The sequence below is a fragment of the Mustela putorius genome, unplaced genomic scaffold (assembly GCF_011764305.1).
Source record: "Mustela putorius furo isolate JIRA1106 unplaced genomic scaffold, ASM1176430v1.1 tig00000868_pilon_pilon_pilon, whole genome shotgun sequence".
Classification (NCBI taxonomy): domain Eukaryota; kingdom Metazoa; phylum Chordata; class Mammalia; order Carnivora; family Mustelidae; genus Mustela; species Mustela putorius.
In genome coordinates, this window is record NW_025421502.1 from 5881051 (window position 1) to 5900474 (window position 19424).

At 39.9% G+C, this 19424-nt stretch overlaps 1 protein-coding gene across 2 annotated transcripts in view; it reads left to right on the forward strand.

Moving 5' to 3' along the window:
• The window catches only part of CFI (complement factor I), a 49620-nt gene extending 31288 nt beyond the window's left edge, over nucleotides 1–18332 (forward strand). For both annotated transcript variants that reach the window (XM_045085548.1, XM_045085549.1), the window contains 5 exons: nucleotides 1499–1602; nucleotides 1776–1879; nucleotides 11156–11433; nucleotides 15820–15924; nucleotides 18002–18332. In XM_045085548.1, the coding sequence (XP_044941483.1) occupies nucleotides 1499–1602; nucleotides 1776–1879; nucleotides 11156–11433; nucleotides 15820–15924; nucleotides 18002–18219 (809 nt within the window). In that variant the 3' untranslated portion in view covers nucleotides 18220–18332. The remainder of the gene's footprint in view (nucleotides 1–1498; nucleotides 1603–1775; nucleotides 1880–11155; nucleotides 11434–15819; nucleotides 15925–18001) is intronic.
• Nucleotides 18333–19424: the final 1092 nt, after the last annotated feature.

A 19424-nucleotide genomic window follows, 5' to 3' on the forward strand; every position in this document is an offset into this window, starting at 1 on the left:
ATTGCACTGCTGTGTATTTACCCTAAAGATACAAACATAGTGATCTGAAGGGGCACATGTACCCGAATGTTTATAGCAGCAATGTCCATAATAGCTAAACTATGGAAAGAACCTAGATGTCCATCAACAGACGAATGGATGAAGAAGGTGTGGTATATATATAATGGAATACTATGCAGCCATCAAAAGAAATGAAATCTTGTTATTTGCAACAACGTGGATGGAACTGGAGGGTATTATGCCTAACGAAATAAATCAATCAGAGAAAGACAACTATCATATGATATGAGGAAGTGGAGATGCAACGTTGGGGGGTTTGGAGGGTAGGAAAAGAATAAATGAAACAAGATGGGATCGGGAGGGAGACAAACCATAAGAGACTCTCAATCTCACAAAACAAACTGAGGGTTGCTGGGGGGAGGGGGGTCAGGAGAGGGGGGTGGGATTATGGACTTTGGGGAGGGTATGTGCTATGGTTAGTGCTGTGAAGTGTGTAAACCTCACAGTTCACAGACCTGTATCCCTGGGGCTAATAATACATTATATGTTTATTAAAATTTTTTTTAAATATGAAAAATGAGTTAATTCGCAAGGCTAATTTTGAAGTGAAAACAACATTTTAGACCTACATAATTTTTTGTATTTGCTATGAGTTTTGTGATATCGGTTTTGTCAAAAACAGTTTTCGGGCATGAAATGTTTAAACCTTCAGTTAGCCTCTTCCTGCCCCACCCAAGTACCTTTAGGCAGAACTTCAAAGAATCGAGCCAATTTTCATATTAAGCTAGAATTTTTTTTATTATGTTATGTTAGTCACCATACAGTACATCATTGATTTTTTTTTTTTAAGATTTTATCTATTTGACAGACACAGACCACAAGCAGGCAGAGAGGCGGGCAGAGAGAGAGGAAGGGAAGCAGGCTCCTCGCCGAGCAAAGAGGGGCTCGATCGCAGGACTCTAGGATCGTGACCTGAGCCAAAGGCAGAGGCTTTAATTCACTGAGCCACCCAGGTGCCCCTACATCATTAGTTTTTGATATAGTGTTCCATGATTCATTGTTTACATATAACACCCAGTGCTCCATGCAATAATTGCCCTCCTTAATACCCACCACCAGGCCAACCCATCGCCCACCCCCTTCCCCTCTAAAACCCTCAGTTTGTTTCTCAGGAGTCCACAGTCTCTCATGGTTCATATCCCCCTCCGATTTCTCTCTCCCCTTCATGTTTCCCTACCTTCTCCTAATGTCTTCCATTATGTTCCACAAACAAATGAAACTATATAATAATTGCCTTTCTCCGCTTGACTTATTTCACTTCTTATAATCTCCTCCAGTTCCATCCTTGTTGATAAGCCAGAATTTTAATACCTAAAATAATTTATTAATCAATCCAGCCTGTTTTGTTTTAGCAGTGACTTTGCAGTTTTGGTGCCAAAAATAATCAAGAAGTAATGGGTTCAAAATCATAATGATACAATCTCTTCCTTTCTTGAAGAAAGAAAACGGATCAAGTCATTTCTCCCTAAAGTGTCCTGTGGAGTTAAAAACAGTGTGCCCATTCGAAGGAAACGAGTTGTAGGAGGAAAGCCAGCACGCATGGTAAACCGGTTACTTCCCAGGAGTAGCCCAAGTTTGAAAAACGAAGAAAGGTGGGGGAGATATGTAATGATAAGAGACCGGGACTTTTGCAATGGACATATCTTAGAGCCGCCTGTCTATCACCACCTGGTAGAATGGCAGTAACCACAGTGTCTCACTAATGTCTCTTATAGGGTGAATTCCCGTGGCAGGTGGCAATTAAGGAAGATAAGAAAATCAAATGTGGAGGAATTTATATTGGAGGGTGTTGGGTTATAACTGCTGCACACTGTCTCAGGTAAAAATGTCTCCAAAAAGATTTTGGATTCCCTGAAATAATGAAAGTGTGTAAAAGAGATCGTGGCAGATGCTAGATAAAAAACATGTGACAAATTCCACTCTCTTGACAGCTAGATCCCCTCCAGTATTCATGACTGGAACCCCAGAGGCCATGCCCTTAGAACCTACTATGGTCTTCCCTCCCAGATAAAATTATGATCCCAGATGGCAAGATCAGATCAAAACCAGAGGTACCAAGATATGTCACGTGACTCATTTGCAGGATGGGAAAGCAAATAGATACTCTGTACATTTTGTAGAGTTAGGACCAAACTGCTGAGAAGAGTTTATGACTGAAAAGTTGATAAAGAGACGATGCTAACCGGTCATTTTCTCTGGTCTCACTTCAACAAGGATTTTGTTTAAAGAGCCACATGCATTTAAAGTCTTCAAATGCACACATCTTTTCGGCCCCTTCCACAAACCCTTACATGTATTTGATATGCGTTCCAGACAGTAAAGGAACTGCTCTAAACTCTGAGCTAATTGTCTCATCTGCTGCTCTAGCACTGGCTTGCTCGTTTTCTGCTTGTGTGCATCCCTGATGTTTCTTCTTCTTCCCATAAGGAGACGAATCCTATGGGATTACAACTCCACTTATGTCCTTATTTAAATTTTATTACCTCTTTAAAGACTCTCCCCAAGTCTAGTCATATTGGGGGTTAGGTTTTCAACATATGAATTTTGGGGGAACACAATTCAGTCCATACCAGTGGCTAAAAGGCAACACACAAAAGGTGTTGATAACAAGTTAAGGTCAGCAGGAGGACGGAGTTTGGGATTCCAGTCTCAGTTCTGATCTCTCGAATGAATGAAACGTCATCTGTTGAGCGCCTCTTCCAGACCAGATAATGCGCGTGGCACTTTCCCATATGTTATTCTGTTTTAATATTCTTAACAGCCCTAAGAGGTAAATGTCAGTCTTCCCATTTTGTGGATTAGCAGAAGGAGACTGAGAAGTTATATAACTTGGCTAAAGCTACACTTCTAATCAGCCCCAGAAACATAGTTGTCAGCACCATCTGTCACTGTACAATGCTTTTGCAGTATCGCTGACTATTCTCTACGCTGTATGTCAATCCCCTTGGCTTATTTACTTTATAGCTAGAAGATTGTACTTCCTAATCCTCTTCACCTATTTTGCCCTATTTTTCATCTTCTTTCTCCATTTATCTATCGATAGACACTTAAGTTCTTTCCATATCTTGGTTGTCTTAGATAGTGCTCAGTGAACATATGAGGCATATATGCCTTTAAATTGGTTTTCATTTTCTTTGGGTAAATACTCAAAAGCAGAATTGCTGGATCATATCGTAGTTCTATTTTTAACTTTTTGAGGAATTTCTGTACTGTTTTCCTTAGTGGCTATACCAATTTACATTCCCCCCAACAGGGCACAAGTGTTCCCTTTTCTTGAAATCCTGGCCAACACTTGTTATTTCTTGTCTTTTTGATACTAGCCATTCTGATGGTTTTGATTTGCATTTCCCTGATGATTAAAGATGTTGAGTATCTTTTCATGTGTCTGTTGACCATCTGTATGTCTCTGTATATCGTTGGAAAAATGTCTATTCAAGCGCTCTGCCCATTTTTTTAGTTTTTTTTTTTTTAAGTCATGTAAGTTCTATGTATATATTAGATAGTAACTCCTTGTCAGATTTAGGATTTGCAAATTTCTTCTTCCATTCAATAAGTTCTCTGTTTTGTTGACAGTTTCCTTCATCATACAAAAGGTTTTTAGTTTAATATAATGCCATGTTTATTTTAGCTTGTATATTCTTAGCTCCTTTGTCATAGGTTAATTGACCATATATGTGTGTGAGATTTTTTCTGGGCTCTCTACACTATTCCATCAATGTATGTGTATGTTTTCAGGCCAGTACCACAATGTGTTGATTATTATAGCTTCATAGTATAGTTCAAAATCAGGGAATTTGATACTTCCAGCTTTGTTCTTCTTTCTCAACATTGCTGCAACTTTTGGTGGTCTTTTGTGGTTCCATACAAAGTTCAGGATTCTTTGTTCTAGGTCTATGAAAAATACCATTGGTTTTTTTAATTAAAAAAATCACATTAAGGGGCGCCTGGGTGGCTCAGTGGGTTAAGCCGCTGCCTTCGGCTCAGGTCATGATCCCAGCGTCCTGGGATCGAGTCCCACATCGGGCTCTCTGCTCAGCGGGGAGCCTGCTTCCTCCTCTCTCTCTGCCTGCCTCTCTGTCTACTTGTGATTTCTGTCTGTCAAATAAATAAAAATCTTTAAAAAAAAAATCACATTAAATGTGTAGATTGCTTTGGGTAGTCTAGACATTTTAAAAATATTGGTTCTTCCAATCCACATGGCATTTCTTTCCATTTATTTGTGTCACTTCCAATTTCTTTTATCAATGTCCTATAGTCTTTCACTTAAATTTATTCCTAGGTATTTTACTCTTTTTGATGCAATTTTAGATAGAATTATTTTTATTCTGATAGTTCATTATTAATGTATAGAAACAATTAATATCTGCATGTTAATTTTGTACCCTGCAATTTTACCAAATTCATTTATCAGTTCTAATAGTTTTCTGGTGGCATCTTCAGAGTTTCCTATATGTATTATCATGCCATCAACAAATAGTGGTAGTTTTATTTATTCCTTATCATTTTGGATGCCTTTTATTTCTTTTCTCTCTCTCTCTCTCTTGTCTGATTGCTACAGCTAGAACATCCAATACTGTGTGAAATAAAAGCAGCAAGGTGGGCATCCTTGTCTTGTTTCTGAACTTAGGGGAAGAGCTTTCACCGGTGTGTGTGTTAACTACAGATTTGTCATCTGTAGCCTTTATTACACTGAGGTACATTTCTTCTGCATCCCCTTTGATGAGAGTTTTTATCATAAGTGGGTGTTGAATTTTCTTTCCTGCATCTATTGAGCTAATCATATGATTTTTATTCTTTGTTTTATTAATATGGTATATCACATTGATTGATTTGTAGATGTTAAGCCATCCTTGCATCCCTGGAATAAATCCCACTTGATCATAGTGAAGATCCTTTTAATGTACTGTTGAATTCAGTTTGCTAATATTTTTTTGATGGTCTTTGCATCTATGCTTATCAGAGATATTGGTGGGTAATTTTCTTTTCCTGTAGTGTCTTTGTCTGGCTTTGGTATCAAGGTAGTGCTGGCCTCATAGAATGAATCTGGATATATTTCTTCCTCTGCAATTTTTGGGAACAATTTAAGAAGGATAGGTGCTAACTCTTCTTTAAATATTTGGCAGAATTCACCTATGAAGCTGTCTAGTCTTGAACTTTTGTGTATTGTAAGTTTTTAAGTTAATTTCATTACTTATAATCATCTGTTCAGATTTTTTATTTCTTTGTGATTCAGTTTTGGAAGTTTTGTGTTTCTAGGAATTTATCTATTTCTTTTAGGTTTTATAGGTGTATAGTTATTCATTAGTAATCTCTTATAACCGCTTCTAATTGTGTGGTGCGAGTTTAACTTCTCCTCCTTTGTTTCTTTTTTTATTTATTTACGCTCTCTTTTTCTTGATGGGCCTGGCTAGCGGTTTATCAAATTTTTTATCTTTTAAAAAATCTGCTTTTAGTTCTATTGTTTTTTCCTATTTTTTGTCTCTATTTCATTTATTTCTGTTCTAATCTTTGTTTCATTCCTTCTATTAATATTTAGCTCTGTTCTTTTTCTAGTGTTTTTAGTTATAAAGTTAAATGGTTTATTTGAGATTTCTCTTGTTTCTTTAGGTAGACCTATATTACTAAGAACTTCTCTCTTAGAACAGTTTTTGGTGCATCCCTTAGATTTTGGACTGTTGTATTTCCATTTTCTTTTTATTTATTTATTTTTTATTTATTTTCAGCATAACAGTATTCATTATTTTTGCACCACACCCAGTGCTCCATGCAATCCGTGCACGGATTGTATTTCCATTTTCATTTGTGTCAAGGCATTTTTTTTTCTCCTTGATTTTTCACTGACCCATTTGTTGTTTAGTAACATGCTATTTAGCCTCCATGTGTTTGTGTTTTTTTCCAGTTTTCTTATTTTCACTGATTTTTAGTCTCATACTTACATGGTCAGAAGAAATGCTTGATATGACTTCTATCTTCTTGAATATATTAAGACTTGTTTTGTGGCCTAACATATAATGCACTGTGGAGAACATTCCTGTGTGCTAAAAAGAATGTGTATTCTGTAGTTTGGGAATAAAATGTTCTGTATATATATATATATAAAGTCCATCTGGTCTAATGTATCACTTAAGGCCCATGTTTTCTTATTGATTTTCTGTCTGGTTGCTCTATCCATTGATGTAAATGGTGTATTAAAGTCCCCTACTATTATTGTATTACCGTTATCTTTCTTTATGTATGTTAATACTTGCTTTATATAATTAGGTGATCCTATGTTGAGTTCATAAATCTTTATGAATGTTATAGCCTCTTCTTAGATTTACCCTTTATCATTATGTAATGCTCTTCTTTTATCTTTTGTTACAGTCTTTGTTTTAAAGCCTATTATGTCTGTTTGAGTATTGCTACACCAGCTTCCTTTCTGTTTCCATTTGCATGGAACATCTTTTTCCATCCCCTCATTTTCAGTTTGTCTTTAGAACTGAAATGAGTCTCTCATAGGCAGCATATAGCTGAGTCCTGTTTTTGACCCATTCAACCACTCTATGTCTTTTAATTGGTGCATTTAGTTCATTTACATGTAATTATTGATAGGTATGTACTTATTGCCATTTTGTTCATTGTTTATTGGTTGTTTCTATGGTTCTTCTCTGTTCCTTTCTTGTTCTCTGCATCTCTTCCATTGTGGCTTGATGATTTTCTTTAGTTTTATGTTTAAGTTCTTTTGTCTTTATCTTTATTTTTTGTATATCTATTTTATGTTTTTGGTTTGTGCTCACCATGATGCTCATATATATTAACTACATATGTAGCAACCTCTCTCTCTTCCCATACACACACACACACACACACACACACATACACATATAGCTGATAGTCACTTAATATGAACACATTCTAAAAGCACAGCATTTTTTACACCCTCCCTCATATTTTAAGCTTTTAATTTCTTAAATAAAAAATGTATCTTTTTATTATGTGTATCCCTTAATTGCTTATTTTAGTTACAGTTGATTTTACTATTTTTATCTTTTAACCTTCATATTAACTTTGCAAGTAGCCAATTTACTTTACTGCCTTTACTCTATGTTTACCTGTCTCAGTAAGATTTTTTTCTTTCATGTATTTCCTTATTTCTAGTTCTGGCTTTCCCTCTAACATTTTTTGTAAGGCCAGTCTAGTGGTGATGAACTTAAGCTTTTGCTTCTCTGGGAAATTCTTTTTCTTTTCTTCAATCCTGAATGATAATCTTGCCAAATAGTATATTCTTGGTTGTAAGCTTTTCCTTTTCAGCACTTTTTAAAATATATCCTACTACTCCCTGTTGGCCTGAACGTCTCTGCTGACTTATGGGGTTTCCCTTGTTTGTAGCTGTTTTTCTCTTTCTGCTTTTAAGATTTTCTCTTTATCTTTAATTTTTGCCATTTTAATTATAATATGCCTTGGTATGGATCTCTTTGGGTTCATCTTGTTTTGGGACTCTCTGTGCTTCCTGGACCTGGATGTCTCTTTCCTTCCCCAGGTTAAGAAAGTTTTCAACTATTATTTCTTCAAGTAAGTTTTCTGCCCATTTCTATTTTTCTTGTCTGTGAACTCCTAAAATGTGAATGTTAGCATACTTGATGTTGTCCAAGGTCTCTCTCTTAAGCTTGTGCTTTTTAAAAATTGTTTTACTTTTTTCTGTTCTGTTTGGGTAATTTACACTACTCTGTCTTCCAGATCACCGACCTGTTCTCATGGGTCATCTAATCTGCTATTGATTTCCTATAGAATATTTTTTAGTTCAGTTATTGTATTCTTCATCTCTGTGATTTCTTTTTGGTTCTTTCTTATCCTTTTCAACTCTTTGTTGAAGTTTTCTCTGTGTTCCTCCATTCTTCCAAGTTCAGTGAGCATCTTTATGACCATTACTTTGAACTCTTTACTAGATAAATTACTTACTTCCATTTCATTAGGGTTTTGTTGTTTTGTTTTGTTTTTAATCCCTGGGATTTTGTCTTGTTTCTTCTTTTATTTGGAATATATTCCTCTGTCTGCTGATTTTGTTTGACTTACTCTGTTCCTGTGAATTAGGCAGAAAAGCTACCTTTCCCAGTCTTGAAGGAGTGGTCTTGTGCAGGTTCTTCCCTGTGTTGACTGTGTGTACTGGAGGCTTTGGTTGACTGCTCAAAGCTGAAGCAGGCATGGACTAGTGGGTCTTAGGGCATGCTGCACTGGGGCCACCCTACAGGAACAGCTGAAGCTGGCTTGGGTATGGGCCTGGGGGTCCCAGGGTGCTCCATTCTGGAACCACCTGGCTGGAGAGCTGGAGCTAGAACTGGCCTGGCTTGGCAAGTTCCAGGGTGCTCTGTACCAGGGCCACCATGGCAGGATACCTGAAGCTGGGGCCAGCAGGCTGGGGCGCTCCATATGGGGCTGCCCGATGGGGTAACTGGAGCTGAAGCAGGTGCAGGCTGGAGGTGTCCTGGAGTACTTTCCACCTGGTCCACTTTGGAGTGATTGTTGTAGATATAGTGGGCACAAACAGGGGGTATCTGGGTGTGCACTGTATTGTGGCAGCCTCAGTGAGATAGCTGGAGATGGGATGGGTGCAGTCAGGGGCTTACCTATAGGGGATGGCTGGAGATGTTAGGGCTAGGAATCTGGGGTCACTGAGGCTATAGGCCACCCCAGAGTGCCTGGCCCCTACACCCATCTCTGCTATCAAGATGGGGAGTGGGGGATAGACAATGGCACTCACCAGCATCTTCAGGTCATTGAATCAAGTCTGGAATTCCCATTTTTTTTTTAAGATTTTATTTATTTGACAGACAGAGATCACAAGTAGGCAGAGAAGCAGGCAGAGAGAGGAGAAAGTGGGCTCTCCACTGAGCAGAAAGCCCGATGCGGGGCTCAATCCCAGGACCCTGGGATCATGACTTGAGCCGAAGGCAGAGGCTTTAACCCACTGAGCCACCCAGGTGCCCCTAGAATTCCCATTAATACTATGTCTCTATCTCTCTCTCTGTGGTACCTCTGTTGTTGTGTAGAAGTTGTTCAGTTAGCCTCCCGTTCTTCTTCAGGAGGTATTGCTTTGTATGTAAGTGTAGATACAGTGTGTCCATGGGATAAAGTGAGTTCAGGGTGTTCCTATACTGTCATCATGGACCACCACTCTCAGTAGTCTTAATCCATGTTGTTTCTACTTTTTTAATGCATATTCTCATGAATTTTGGTGGAAGTGTCCACTTCGCCCTGAGGGAGGCTGAAGATGTCAGACACTTGTTTTACCAGGCTTGTTTGCTTCTAAAATATCTAAACAACATTTTTAACATGGCCCATGAGGCTCCATATGATCCATAATTGGCAAATTACCTTTGTCAATTTCATCTTGCCCCACGACTTCAATTCTTGCTGTCTGTTCTACCTGCTGTGGACTTCTTTTAGCTACTCATGTACAACTTGCTCCCTGTTGCACAGAAACCTTCATATATTATTTCTCGTGCCTGAAATGATTTTTCCCAACCTGTTTCTCTAGTTAGTGCTACTCTTTATTCAGATCTTAGCTCAATCTTCAGTTCTTCAGAGAATTTTTCCTAACTCCCGTAAATCAAAGCCTTTTTGATAAGTTCTCAGAACCCTATGTGCTATTCATTCCTCTCACATTACACAGTAGAATACATATCTTCACTATTATCATTATCCATTTACTACTGCATCTTTCCCTAGATCCTGGACTCCATGAACCAGGGAATATTTCTGATTTTGTTCATTTCTATGTGACAGTGGAAAGCACAGTAGGTACACATTAAGTATTTGTTAGTAAATTGAATGAATAAACAGGGTTAACCTTTAAATGACATTCATGACCTCTGATCCTAAAAAAAAAAAAAATTAATATGATTCACAGCATTCTTGGAATATTACGTATAAATAAAAAGAATCCTGAACACTTCATTGGTTCCTAGAACAACACTATTTAACTGTTAGGTGATTACCTGAGAAAATGATGGTAAATGCCAATTTGCTGGAAACCATGAGGTAAAAAATAGAATGAAAATTGAGTGAGGCATAGGAGCAAGCAATATTTGGCCCATTAACCATTTCAACTAAAATTTAAAACAGTAAATATATGTTAGGTACAATACTAGATGCAGGCATATATCCACAGATGAATTAGACCCCATCTTCGACTTCCAGTAGCTCAGTCCAACAGGAAGAAAGGCTTGAGAGCAAATAAATACAATGCAATGTTAACATGAAGTCAGTCTTTTTTTTTTTTTTAGGATTTTTATTTATTTACTTGACAGAGAGAGAGGTCACAAGTAGACAGAGAGAGGGGGGAAGCAGGCCCCACACTGAGCAAAGATCCCAATGTAGGGCTCTATCCCAGGACCCTGAGATCAGGACCCAAGCTGAAGGCAGAGGCTTAACCCACTGAGCCACCCAGGTGCCCCAACACAAAGTCAGTCTTAAACGCAGGATAATGACTGCTATGGTCTCCACCCTGAGAAACTCTGGGTTTGGCAGAGTAATAGGAGTGTGTGTCCTGATTTCGCCATTTCTTCAGCCACATTTCTGGCTACGTGCTTTCTGGTCTCTGCTTGAACACCTTCAGTGATGATGGTCTCACTCCAGAGGTAGCCAATTCATTCACTTCTGGGCATCTCTGGTTGTTAGTGGGTTCTTTATGTCCCTTGAGCATTTAAGTGGATTATCATCTCTTCATTTACCCACTGACTTTAATTCTACCCCATAAATTTAATCACACTTCTTCATTATGCAAGATTTTTTTAAAGATTTTTTTTTTTAAATTTGACAGATAGAGACCACAAGCAGGCAGAGGCAGGCAGAGAGAGAGGAGGAAGCAGGCTCCCTGCCAAGCAGAGAGCCCCATGTGGGGCTCGATCCCAAGACCCTGGGATCATGACCTGAGCTGAAAGCAGAGGCTTTAACCCACTGAGCCACCCAGGTGCCCCGCAAGATTTTTTTTAAAAATCTGGAAAAAGGAAGAAAGTCCTTTAAAAGGGAAGATATAAAGATAAAGCATCAGATGTTCATGTTTATATTTGGTATTTTTCCTCAATATATCGTCTCTCCCTTTTCCTTTCTGTTACAGCGTCAGTAAACTATACCATTACCAAATATGGGCATCATTTCTAGACTCATTAAACCCGGAAAAGGAAATAATTTTTCACTTCGCAAATCAAATTATTATTCATGAAAAGTACAACGGAACCACCTATGAAAATGACATAGCTTTGATTGAATTGAAAAAACACTCAAACCGAAAAGATTGTGAGCTGCCTCTTTCTGTCCCTGCCTGTGTGCCCTGGTCTCCATATCTATTCAGACCTAACGACAAATGCATTGTTTCTGGCTGGGGTCGAGAAAAAGGTACATGTTTTAAAAGTTGTTCTTCAGACTCCAGGGGTTGAAATTAATGGGAATAGAAATGGATAAGGGCTAATTGCCTAGTATTCAGGGAGAAACATAGAATCAAATCCAGAAAAATGAGCATTCAGCCAGGGCTAGCTTCCTAGGCATTAGACCTGTATAATTGCCCAGCATCCCAGGCTCCAAAGGGCCCCTTGCTTAGTGGACCGCCCTGATGTCATCATCATGAAATTCTTTTTTTTTTTTTTAAGATTTTGTTTATTTATTTGACAGACGGAGATCACAAGTAGGCAGAGAAGCAGGCAGAGTAAGAGGAGGAAGCAGGCTCCCCGCTGAGCAGAGAGCCCCATGCGGGGCTCGATACCAGAACTCTGGGATCATGACCCGAGCCGAAGGCAGAGGCTTAACCCACTGAGCCACCCAGGCGCCCCCATCATGAAATTCTTAATAATTTTTGCAGCAGCCTCCACCTCACATTTTTATTTTTCACTGGGCCCTGAAAATTAGGTAGCTGATCCTGACCCAGAGTTTCAAAGGACACCTACACACTCTGTGATCTTGAAGCATATATTGAGGGGTAACCATTTTCAGAAAAAAAAAAAAAAAAGGCAGAGTGATGGGGACATATATAGCATGGACTTTATGGGTTTGTTAGAGAGACAAGGATGGAAGAAAAAATGGTTTTCAAAGGAATAGTCAAAGTATAGGTGAGTCAGTAATCCCACAACCCTCTGTTCTCTCCTCCACTCCCCATTTCCTTGCCTCACACTCCCCATCACATTCCACAAAGAGGAAGAAAACATAAGGAATTATTTCTTGAGCTTCTAAGAAGACTTGAGGTGAACATTTGTATGAATAAGCTATGTAGACACTTAGGGACAAATTATTAGAAAAACTGGCTAAATAAGAAGTTGGATTAGAATTAAATTAGCCAATGCCTTTCCCTTTATCTTGAAGAGTTAGCTTTGAAATTTAGCTTCCTTTTGACTTTCTACATTCTCTTTGTAAATAACTTCACTATATTGGTCTTATAGACTCCAACACATTATTTAAAATTGCCACATGGAAAAGTATAAAATATGTGTCTAAATTAACCTGGACTTGTAGATTGTTTGAATACCCAAGACTAAATTGTATTAGTAATTAGTTTATCCAGATGGCATTATGTCCTTACATTTGTTCCTTAAAAAAAAAAAAAAAAAGACTTTTATTATGTACATTTACAAGTATACAGAAGAGTACTACTTATTCATCACCCAGTTTCCAATTATCAACACTCTACCATTTTTGTTTTATCTCTCTGAATCAATCACAAGCTCAATAAGATAATTAGGGAGGGTTATTTTAAAAGTGTTTAATTACAGGGATGTGGATAGGGGGTTGGGGAACCACAAGGGCTATGCAGCAACTGGGACCAACAGTTCCAGAACTGCCTCTCTTAGGTTGGAAGATGTGAGAGGAAGAATTTACCAAGAGAAAGAGCCGAAGGTAGAGCAGGCTGCCTTAAGAGAAGCGGGGACTTTGGATGGAAGGTTATAGCCAACCCCAACCCCATTATCCTCTCTCCTTACCCTCCCTTCTTCTGTTGAGGTTTTATATTGAAAACCAGTGGCTAAGAGATCCCTACTGGGGCAGTCCCTCAGATCAGGCTCTTTGGGCAAGGGCCATGCATTGATGGGTGGAGAATGGATCTGAAGGACAATTGAACATATGCCTGCTACCCCACACATTTTTTCCCCCGGAGCATATTAAATCAAACCCAGATATAATGTGATTTCATCCATGACAATTCCAGTAGATACCTTTATGAGGTAAGGGCTTAAAAAAACAAAAGCAAAAACACAACACCATTCATACACAACAAAATGAAAGTGATCCCATAATATCATCTAATAACCATCCCATATTTAATATTCTTCAATTATTTACAAAATATTTTTATAATCAAGGTTATTTCCATTGGGATCCAAAGTCTGCACGCTGCATTTGGTGGCTATTTTTCTTAAGTCTCTTTTAATCTAGAACAGTTAGCCCTTCCTTTTATTTAAAATGTATTTATTAAAGAAACTGGTTCATTATTTTGGAATTTTCACATCTTGAATTTGTCTGATTGTATCCTTGATGTGGCATTTCACACATTCTTCTATTCCATGTATTTCCTATAGACTGGTAGATACGTTCTTATGCATTGTTTTACTCATTAATCAAATATAGTTTAACACATTTTTTTGAGCCCTTCACAACAGTCATGCTAATGTGCTAGGATTTCACTGATGAAATGTATGGACCAGGTCAACAAGGAGTATAGAAGCTATAAGACTTAGAAACAAAGGCCAGTTCTCAAGGTACTTATAGCATAGAGGAGCCATCAGACATGAATGCCACCATCACACAGCAGAATGTGACAGGTGCCTAAAGAAATGTACAAAACTTTGGGGTGCCTGGGTGGCTCAGTTGGTTAAGCGTCCAACTCTTGATTTGGGCTCAGGTCATGATCTTGGGGTTGTGGGATCAGGCCCCACATCAGGCTCCATTCTGAGCATGGAACCTGTTTGAGAGTCTCTCCTTCTCCCTCTGCCCCTCCCCACTCAAACTCTCCCTTTAAAAAAGAAAAAAAAGTATACAAAACAAGAGTTCAGGAGAGGGAGTAATCTCCCAAGCCATTAAAAATTGTTCACATGGTATAGGAGCTCCCAGTTTTTAAAGACTTCAACTGAGTTAGAAGAAATAATAAATTACTGCCTTTATTTATAATAAATAAAGTGCCTGGGTGGCTCAGTGGGTTAAGCCTCCACCTTCAGCTCAGGTCATGATCTCAGGGTACTGGGAAAGAGCCCCACATTGGGCTCTCTGCTCAGCAGAGAGCCTGCCTCCCCCTCTCTCTGTCTGCCTCTCTGCCTACTTGTGATCTCTCTCTCTCTCTCTCTGTCAAATAAATAAATAAATAACAAAAACAAAAAAATAATAATAAATTACTAATTTCTTTAAAAAAATCTCTTAATCTAAAAAGGATAGCATCTTAAAACTAACTTTAAGTGAGACTTGAAGGAGAAAAAAAGAAACTATTTTCTAATTTGCACTATACTTGGGTGAATTTTTGTGTCCCCCTGCTTCTCAGAAGAGAAGAATATTAGTTTTACAGTTTACTATATCCCCCCTACACTGCTAGGGGGTGTCCTCTCAAGACAGTCAGAAGCCTCTCTCCGCTGATAGTTTCTACAGTAAGTGAGGGGGTAAGTCATTTGGCATAAATTGTTTAGTGTATAATTGGATTATGGAGTTTATGGATGAATTAATTACATAAATATTTATTAAGCAACTACTTGGTGCTAGCATGAGGTTGCCTGTCAATCAGGTCCAGTGCTTGCCCTCCTAGAGTGTAAAAATTGCCGAAATCTTGGGGAAAAGGAGGAGGGGAAGATGGGACAAAGACTTGCTCCTTACACCCCAGACATCTCACCCCTGTTCTTAAGTTTTTCTCATCTTCCTGGGCTGTCGGATCAGCAACAGTATCTGCCCCTTTTCTCTCCTTACATGAAAAAGTTCAAGCCCCACATCTCCAACTCAAATGAAAAGAAAATCTAAATCCTCTTTCAAATCACTCAGGAGACGAACTTCAGACACACAAAAACATATACTCTGATAACTGCGTATGTATTTTCTTCATTTAACGTCTTATATTAAAAGGTCGTTTTTACTCTAACAAGCACTTTCAAAGAAATCAGGGATGTAAGATGATAGGAGCTATTCATGTGAGAAAAGCCCAATCACCGGCTTCTCCCCAACTCCCCACCCCCACCCCCCACCACCCCACATCCCCCTTCCTCCTACCCCTCCCACCTCCCCCCACCCTCCCACCCCCGCTGGCCTCAGCAATTGGAGGGGAGGGAGTTTCTCTTGTTCATCTCAGAGCAGCCAGGTCTCTGGAAAAGGAGAACGTCTTCAGGCATGTGTTCAGGACTGCCCTTTAACTATTTTTTTAAAAGATTATTTATTTATTTATTTGACAGAGAGACAGTGAGAAGGGGAACACAAGCAGGGGGAATGGAAGAGGGAGAAGCAGGGAGCAAGGGGCCGTGGAGCAGGGAGCCCCAGGCGGTGCTCAACCTCAGAACCCTGGGAACATGACCTGAGCTGAAGGCAGATGCTTAACCACTGAGCCACCCAGGCACCAGCCCTTTAGCTGGTTTTAAAAGACGATTGGAGATACTGGACATAGGAGTGGTGTGTGATTAAATATGTTAATGAACTCTCCTCAAAAGCTGATATATGTGTTAAGGAGTATATATCATCTTCTCTCTGCCTCGTGGCTTACTAAGTGATGAGCGCATTTGTTTAGATTTCTCATTTGCGACTTTTCAATGTCTGTTCTCTTCCTTTGCTTAGATAACCAAAAGGTCAATTTACTAAAGTGGGGTGAAGTTAGCCTAATCAACAACTGCTCCAGGTTTTATCCGGGTCGCTATTATGAAAAAGAAATGGTCTGTGCAGGTAAGCACGGAGTGGTTTACCTAAGATCTGTGTCCATACCCCTACCAGAACCTCTCACCTCCTCACCAAATCCACCCCTCGCCGTGGGCCCTTTCTTCGGATCTCCTGGCTGGTGTTTCCCTTGCCCTTAGCTCAATCCCTCGTGCTAATACGAAGAGGAAAACAGATCTTCCTTATGCCACCATATAGTAAGGTGACTAAAAGCACAGACTCTGGAACCAGGCTGCCTGGGTTTGTATCCCAGTTTTTATCAGTTATGACTCACGGGGCCCTGAGCAGGCATCCCCATCTGCAAAACTGGGGATGTTCATAAAGGAGGAAACTGAGACGCGGAATAGTTACCTAATTTGCCCAAAGTCTTATAGACAATCATGCAGATCCAGGATCAAAACCCCAACTTTTTCTAAACAAAAATCTGAATGAGCTCATTTCAGTTGTGTCCGCTTGAAAGTAAACCCTCTCTCCTCAGCACTGCCATGGCACTTTGGATGGCCCCTGTCACCGTCTCCTTTACTGTCCTGCTGGTGCTAGCCCCCCTACCTTAGATCGCAAGCTTGCAAGGTTCTTGTTTCACAGAGTGGAAGAAGGAATCTGGCAGACACAAAAGGGTGAACTGAAGTGAAAGTTTATTAAGTGGAGGTGAGCAGGAAGGAAAGAAAAAGCTCTCCACAGTGAGACACAGTGAGAGGGGTCCTGAATGGGTTGCCACTGTGGGCTTTTAGTGGCAGTCTTTTACTGGGGACTGAAGGGGAAGCTGGTGCCCTTGAGACTCTTGTGTCTTGGTTTGTTCCTTTATCTCTTGTTCTGCTCTGTCTCCTAGTCTCCCTCTGCCAGGAATAGTTCCTGTGCCCAGTCAGGGGCTTCCTATCTCTCCTGCGAAGACCTTACCCCTTCCCTACTCACAGGACGGCACCTGTGGGCAGAAAGAGCTGTCTGGGACTGTGAGGAATGACTGGCTGTATACTTTTTAATTCGTGGGGGTGAGGGATAGCGCAAGTCTCCAGGGAATTTGGAAACAAGGCTTTCAGGACCTTGAAGGGCAGCTGCTGCCAAGATAAGGTTCCTTTTAAACAGTAAGACACTAAGGCAGCTGGGAATTCCTTGAGAAAGGAAACATGCTCTGCATGTTTCAGGTATTTCTCAGTGGGCTGTAAACTGTAAGGAGATTTTAATTTAAGCTACATTTCTTTTGCTTTTGTTTCCCACATCACTAACACAGCTACATCACTTACTGCTTTTGGTGGTGACGCAAAAGCAGGGACCAAAGCCAGGGTAATGTATGGACGATGCTTTATTAAAACCACTTATAAATAGTGTTGTCCAGAGAAAGGCAAAGTCATTGACATCCCATAACTTTTGGGATCAGTGACTTAAAAACCTTAGAAAGTCCTAAGAATGAGAGGAAAGTAAACATACCATTCCCTGTGCCCTCCCTTCTCAAATGGAGTTCAGGATAACCGAGGACAAAAGGGGAGAATAGAACAAAACCTACCAGGAGGCAGTTATCACAGTTAAGAGAAAAGCTCAAAGGGTTCTGCCTCCTTGAGTTCAAGTCCAACCTCTTGCCACTTAGTAGCTGTTTCGTCTTGGACAAATTAGTTAACCTCTCTGTGCCTTATTTGTCTCATCTGAAAATAAGGATAATAATGATACTTATCTCATCGGGTTGCGGTTTAGGGTCAAAACAATGACTGACTAATACATATTAAGCACTCAATACTAATTAATACTTAATACTAAGCACTAATACATAATAAGCATGAAGTATTTCATCATTTTCCCAGTCAGTACTGGATACTGCTTTCATGTTGCAATCTCGTCAGAGTATAAACTTGCAAAGTACTCCCTAAATACGGAGAGTGAGCAGAAGACAAAATGTTTCCCAGCCTGTACCTCTCTAGCTCTATGGCCCAGCAGGGGCCTGAGAGGGAGAATATGTGCTATTTCCTGTCAGCAAACTGTAAAAAAGCCAAAGCTGGTACACGCATTGCATTAACAGAGGAGCTAGGAAGTCGGCATGGCAGCCTCGACAAATGGAAGGACATGTGTGATTTTCTTTTTCCTTTGTCATTTTCAGGTACAGAGGACGGTTCCATCGATGCCTGTAAAGGGGACTCCGGAGGCCCCTTAGTCTGTATGGATGTCAACAATGTAGCTTATGTTTGGGGTGTTGTGAGTTGGGGTGAAAACTGCGGAAGCCCAGAGTACCCAGGTGTTTACACCAAAGTGGCCAATTATTTTGACTGGATTAGCCTTCATGTGGGAAGGTCTCTTATTTCTCAGCACAATGTATAAAATTGTGATCTCTCTCTTCTGCTCTTTTCCCTTGGGATTCGGATTTTAGTTGAAATGATACTGCGCAATTAGTACTTCTCTAGGCAAAAGAAAATAAAGCACATTTTATTGGATATTTTTAAGGTCTCTGCGAAGCTTCTTCCATATTGGATCTTTGCTGTATAATTATCAAAGAAATATTTTAGTCAGGCATAAATACTTTATTTATTAGAAAATGTGATTAAATGACCTCTTTATACAGGGAGGATATATTGACTCTACTAAAGGTTTTGCTCGTTGATTAACACTGGGTTCACATAAGCCTGCATTCAAACCCCAACCACTAATTACTTGGCCTTGGGCAATTTATTATCTTCTTTGTGTCTCATTTTCTACCGTTAAAATAGAAACTAGAATTTTGAAAAAAATGAAACCACATACTAAATGAAATGTTGGCATAGTACCTGACACAGGAACATAACTGACCTCACAGCTCTTGTCCCATTTCTCTGCTTCTGAAAGTATTAAAAATCTTCCTGAAAGATTTGTCTTCAGTTCCCCATTTCACAAGTCCTCCTTGACCCTCTCTTTAAACCTCTCACAGATACTGCCACATAACCACTGACCTCCTTGGTCACTTAACTACTCTCTTCTGCCCCTGCCCCAGCAGCAGAAGACACAGTGGGCCCTTCAGGACCTCACACTCTCCTCCTGACCCGCTGCCTTCCAGGGCTGATCCCAGCCTCCTTCCTAGTCTCTTCCTTCTCGTCACTTCTTAAACTTCGTGCTTTCCCTAGCAATCTTACCTAGAGTCAGTTCTAAAACCCACCCACAGTCCAATGGCCCACGAATCTGTATCTCCAGCCCTGATCTTCCTAAATCCCAGACTAGTATTTCACTGAGCACTTAACTTCTCCACCTGGACATCTAATAGCATCTCAGTAGAAACAGAGCCACCCCAAAATGACCCCTTCTTTATCTAGTTCCTCCCCTCTTAGTAAATGGCATTTACTCAGGGCTCTCCTGTGGAACCACTGTACACTGGACAACAGTCTCTTTCTATCACGTAACCCTGGTTTGTCTACCTCTTCTCCAGGATGCTCGCAAACCAGCTCCTGCCCTCTGCTTACTACACTGTAACACAGAAGAGAGACTGTCTTCCTTCTGTCCGCAACACTAGCACTTGGTTCATAGGGGTCCTCAGTGAAGAAACATTAGCTGCCTTT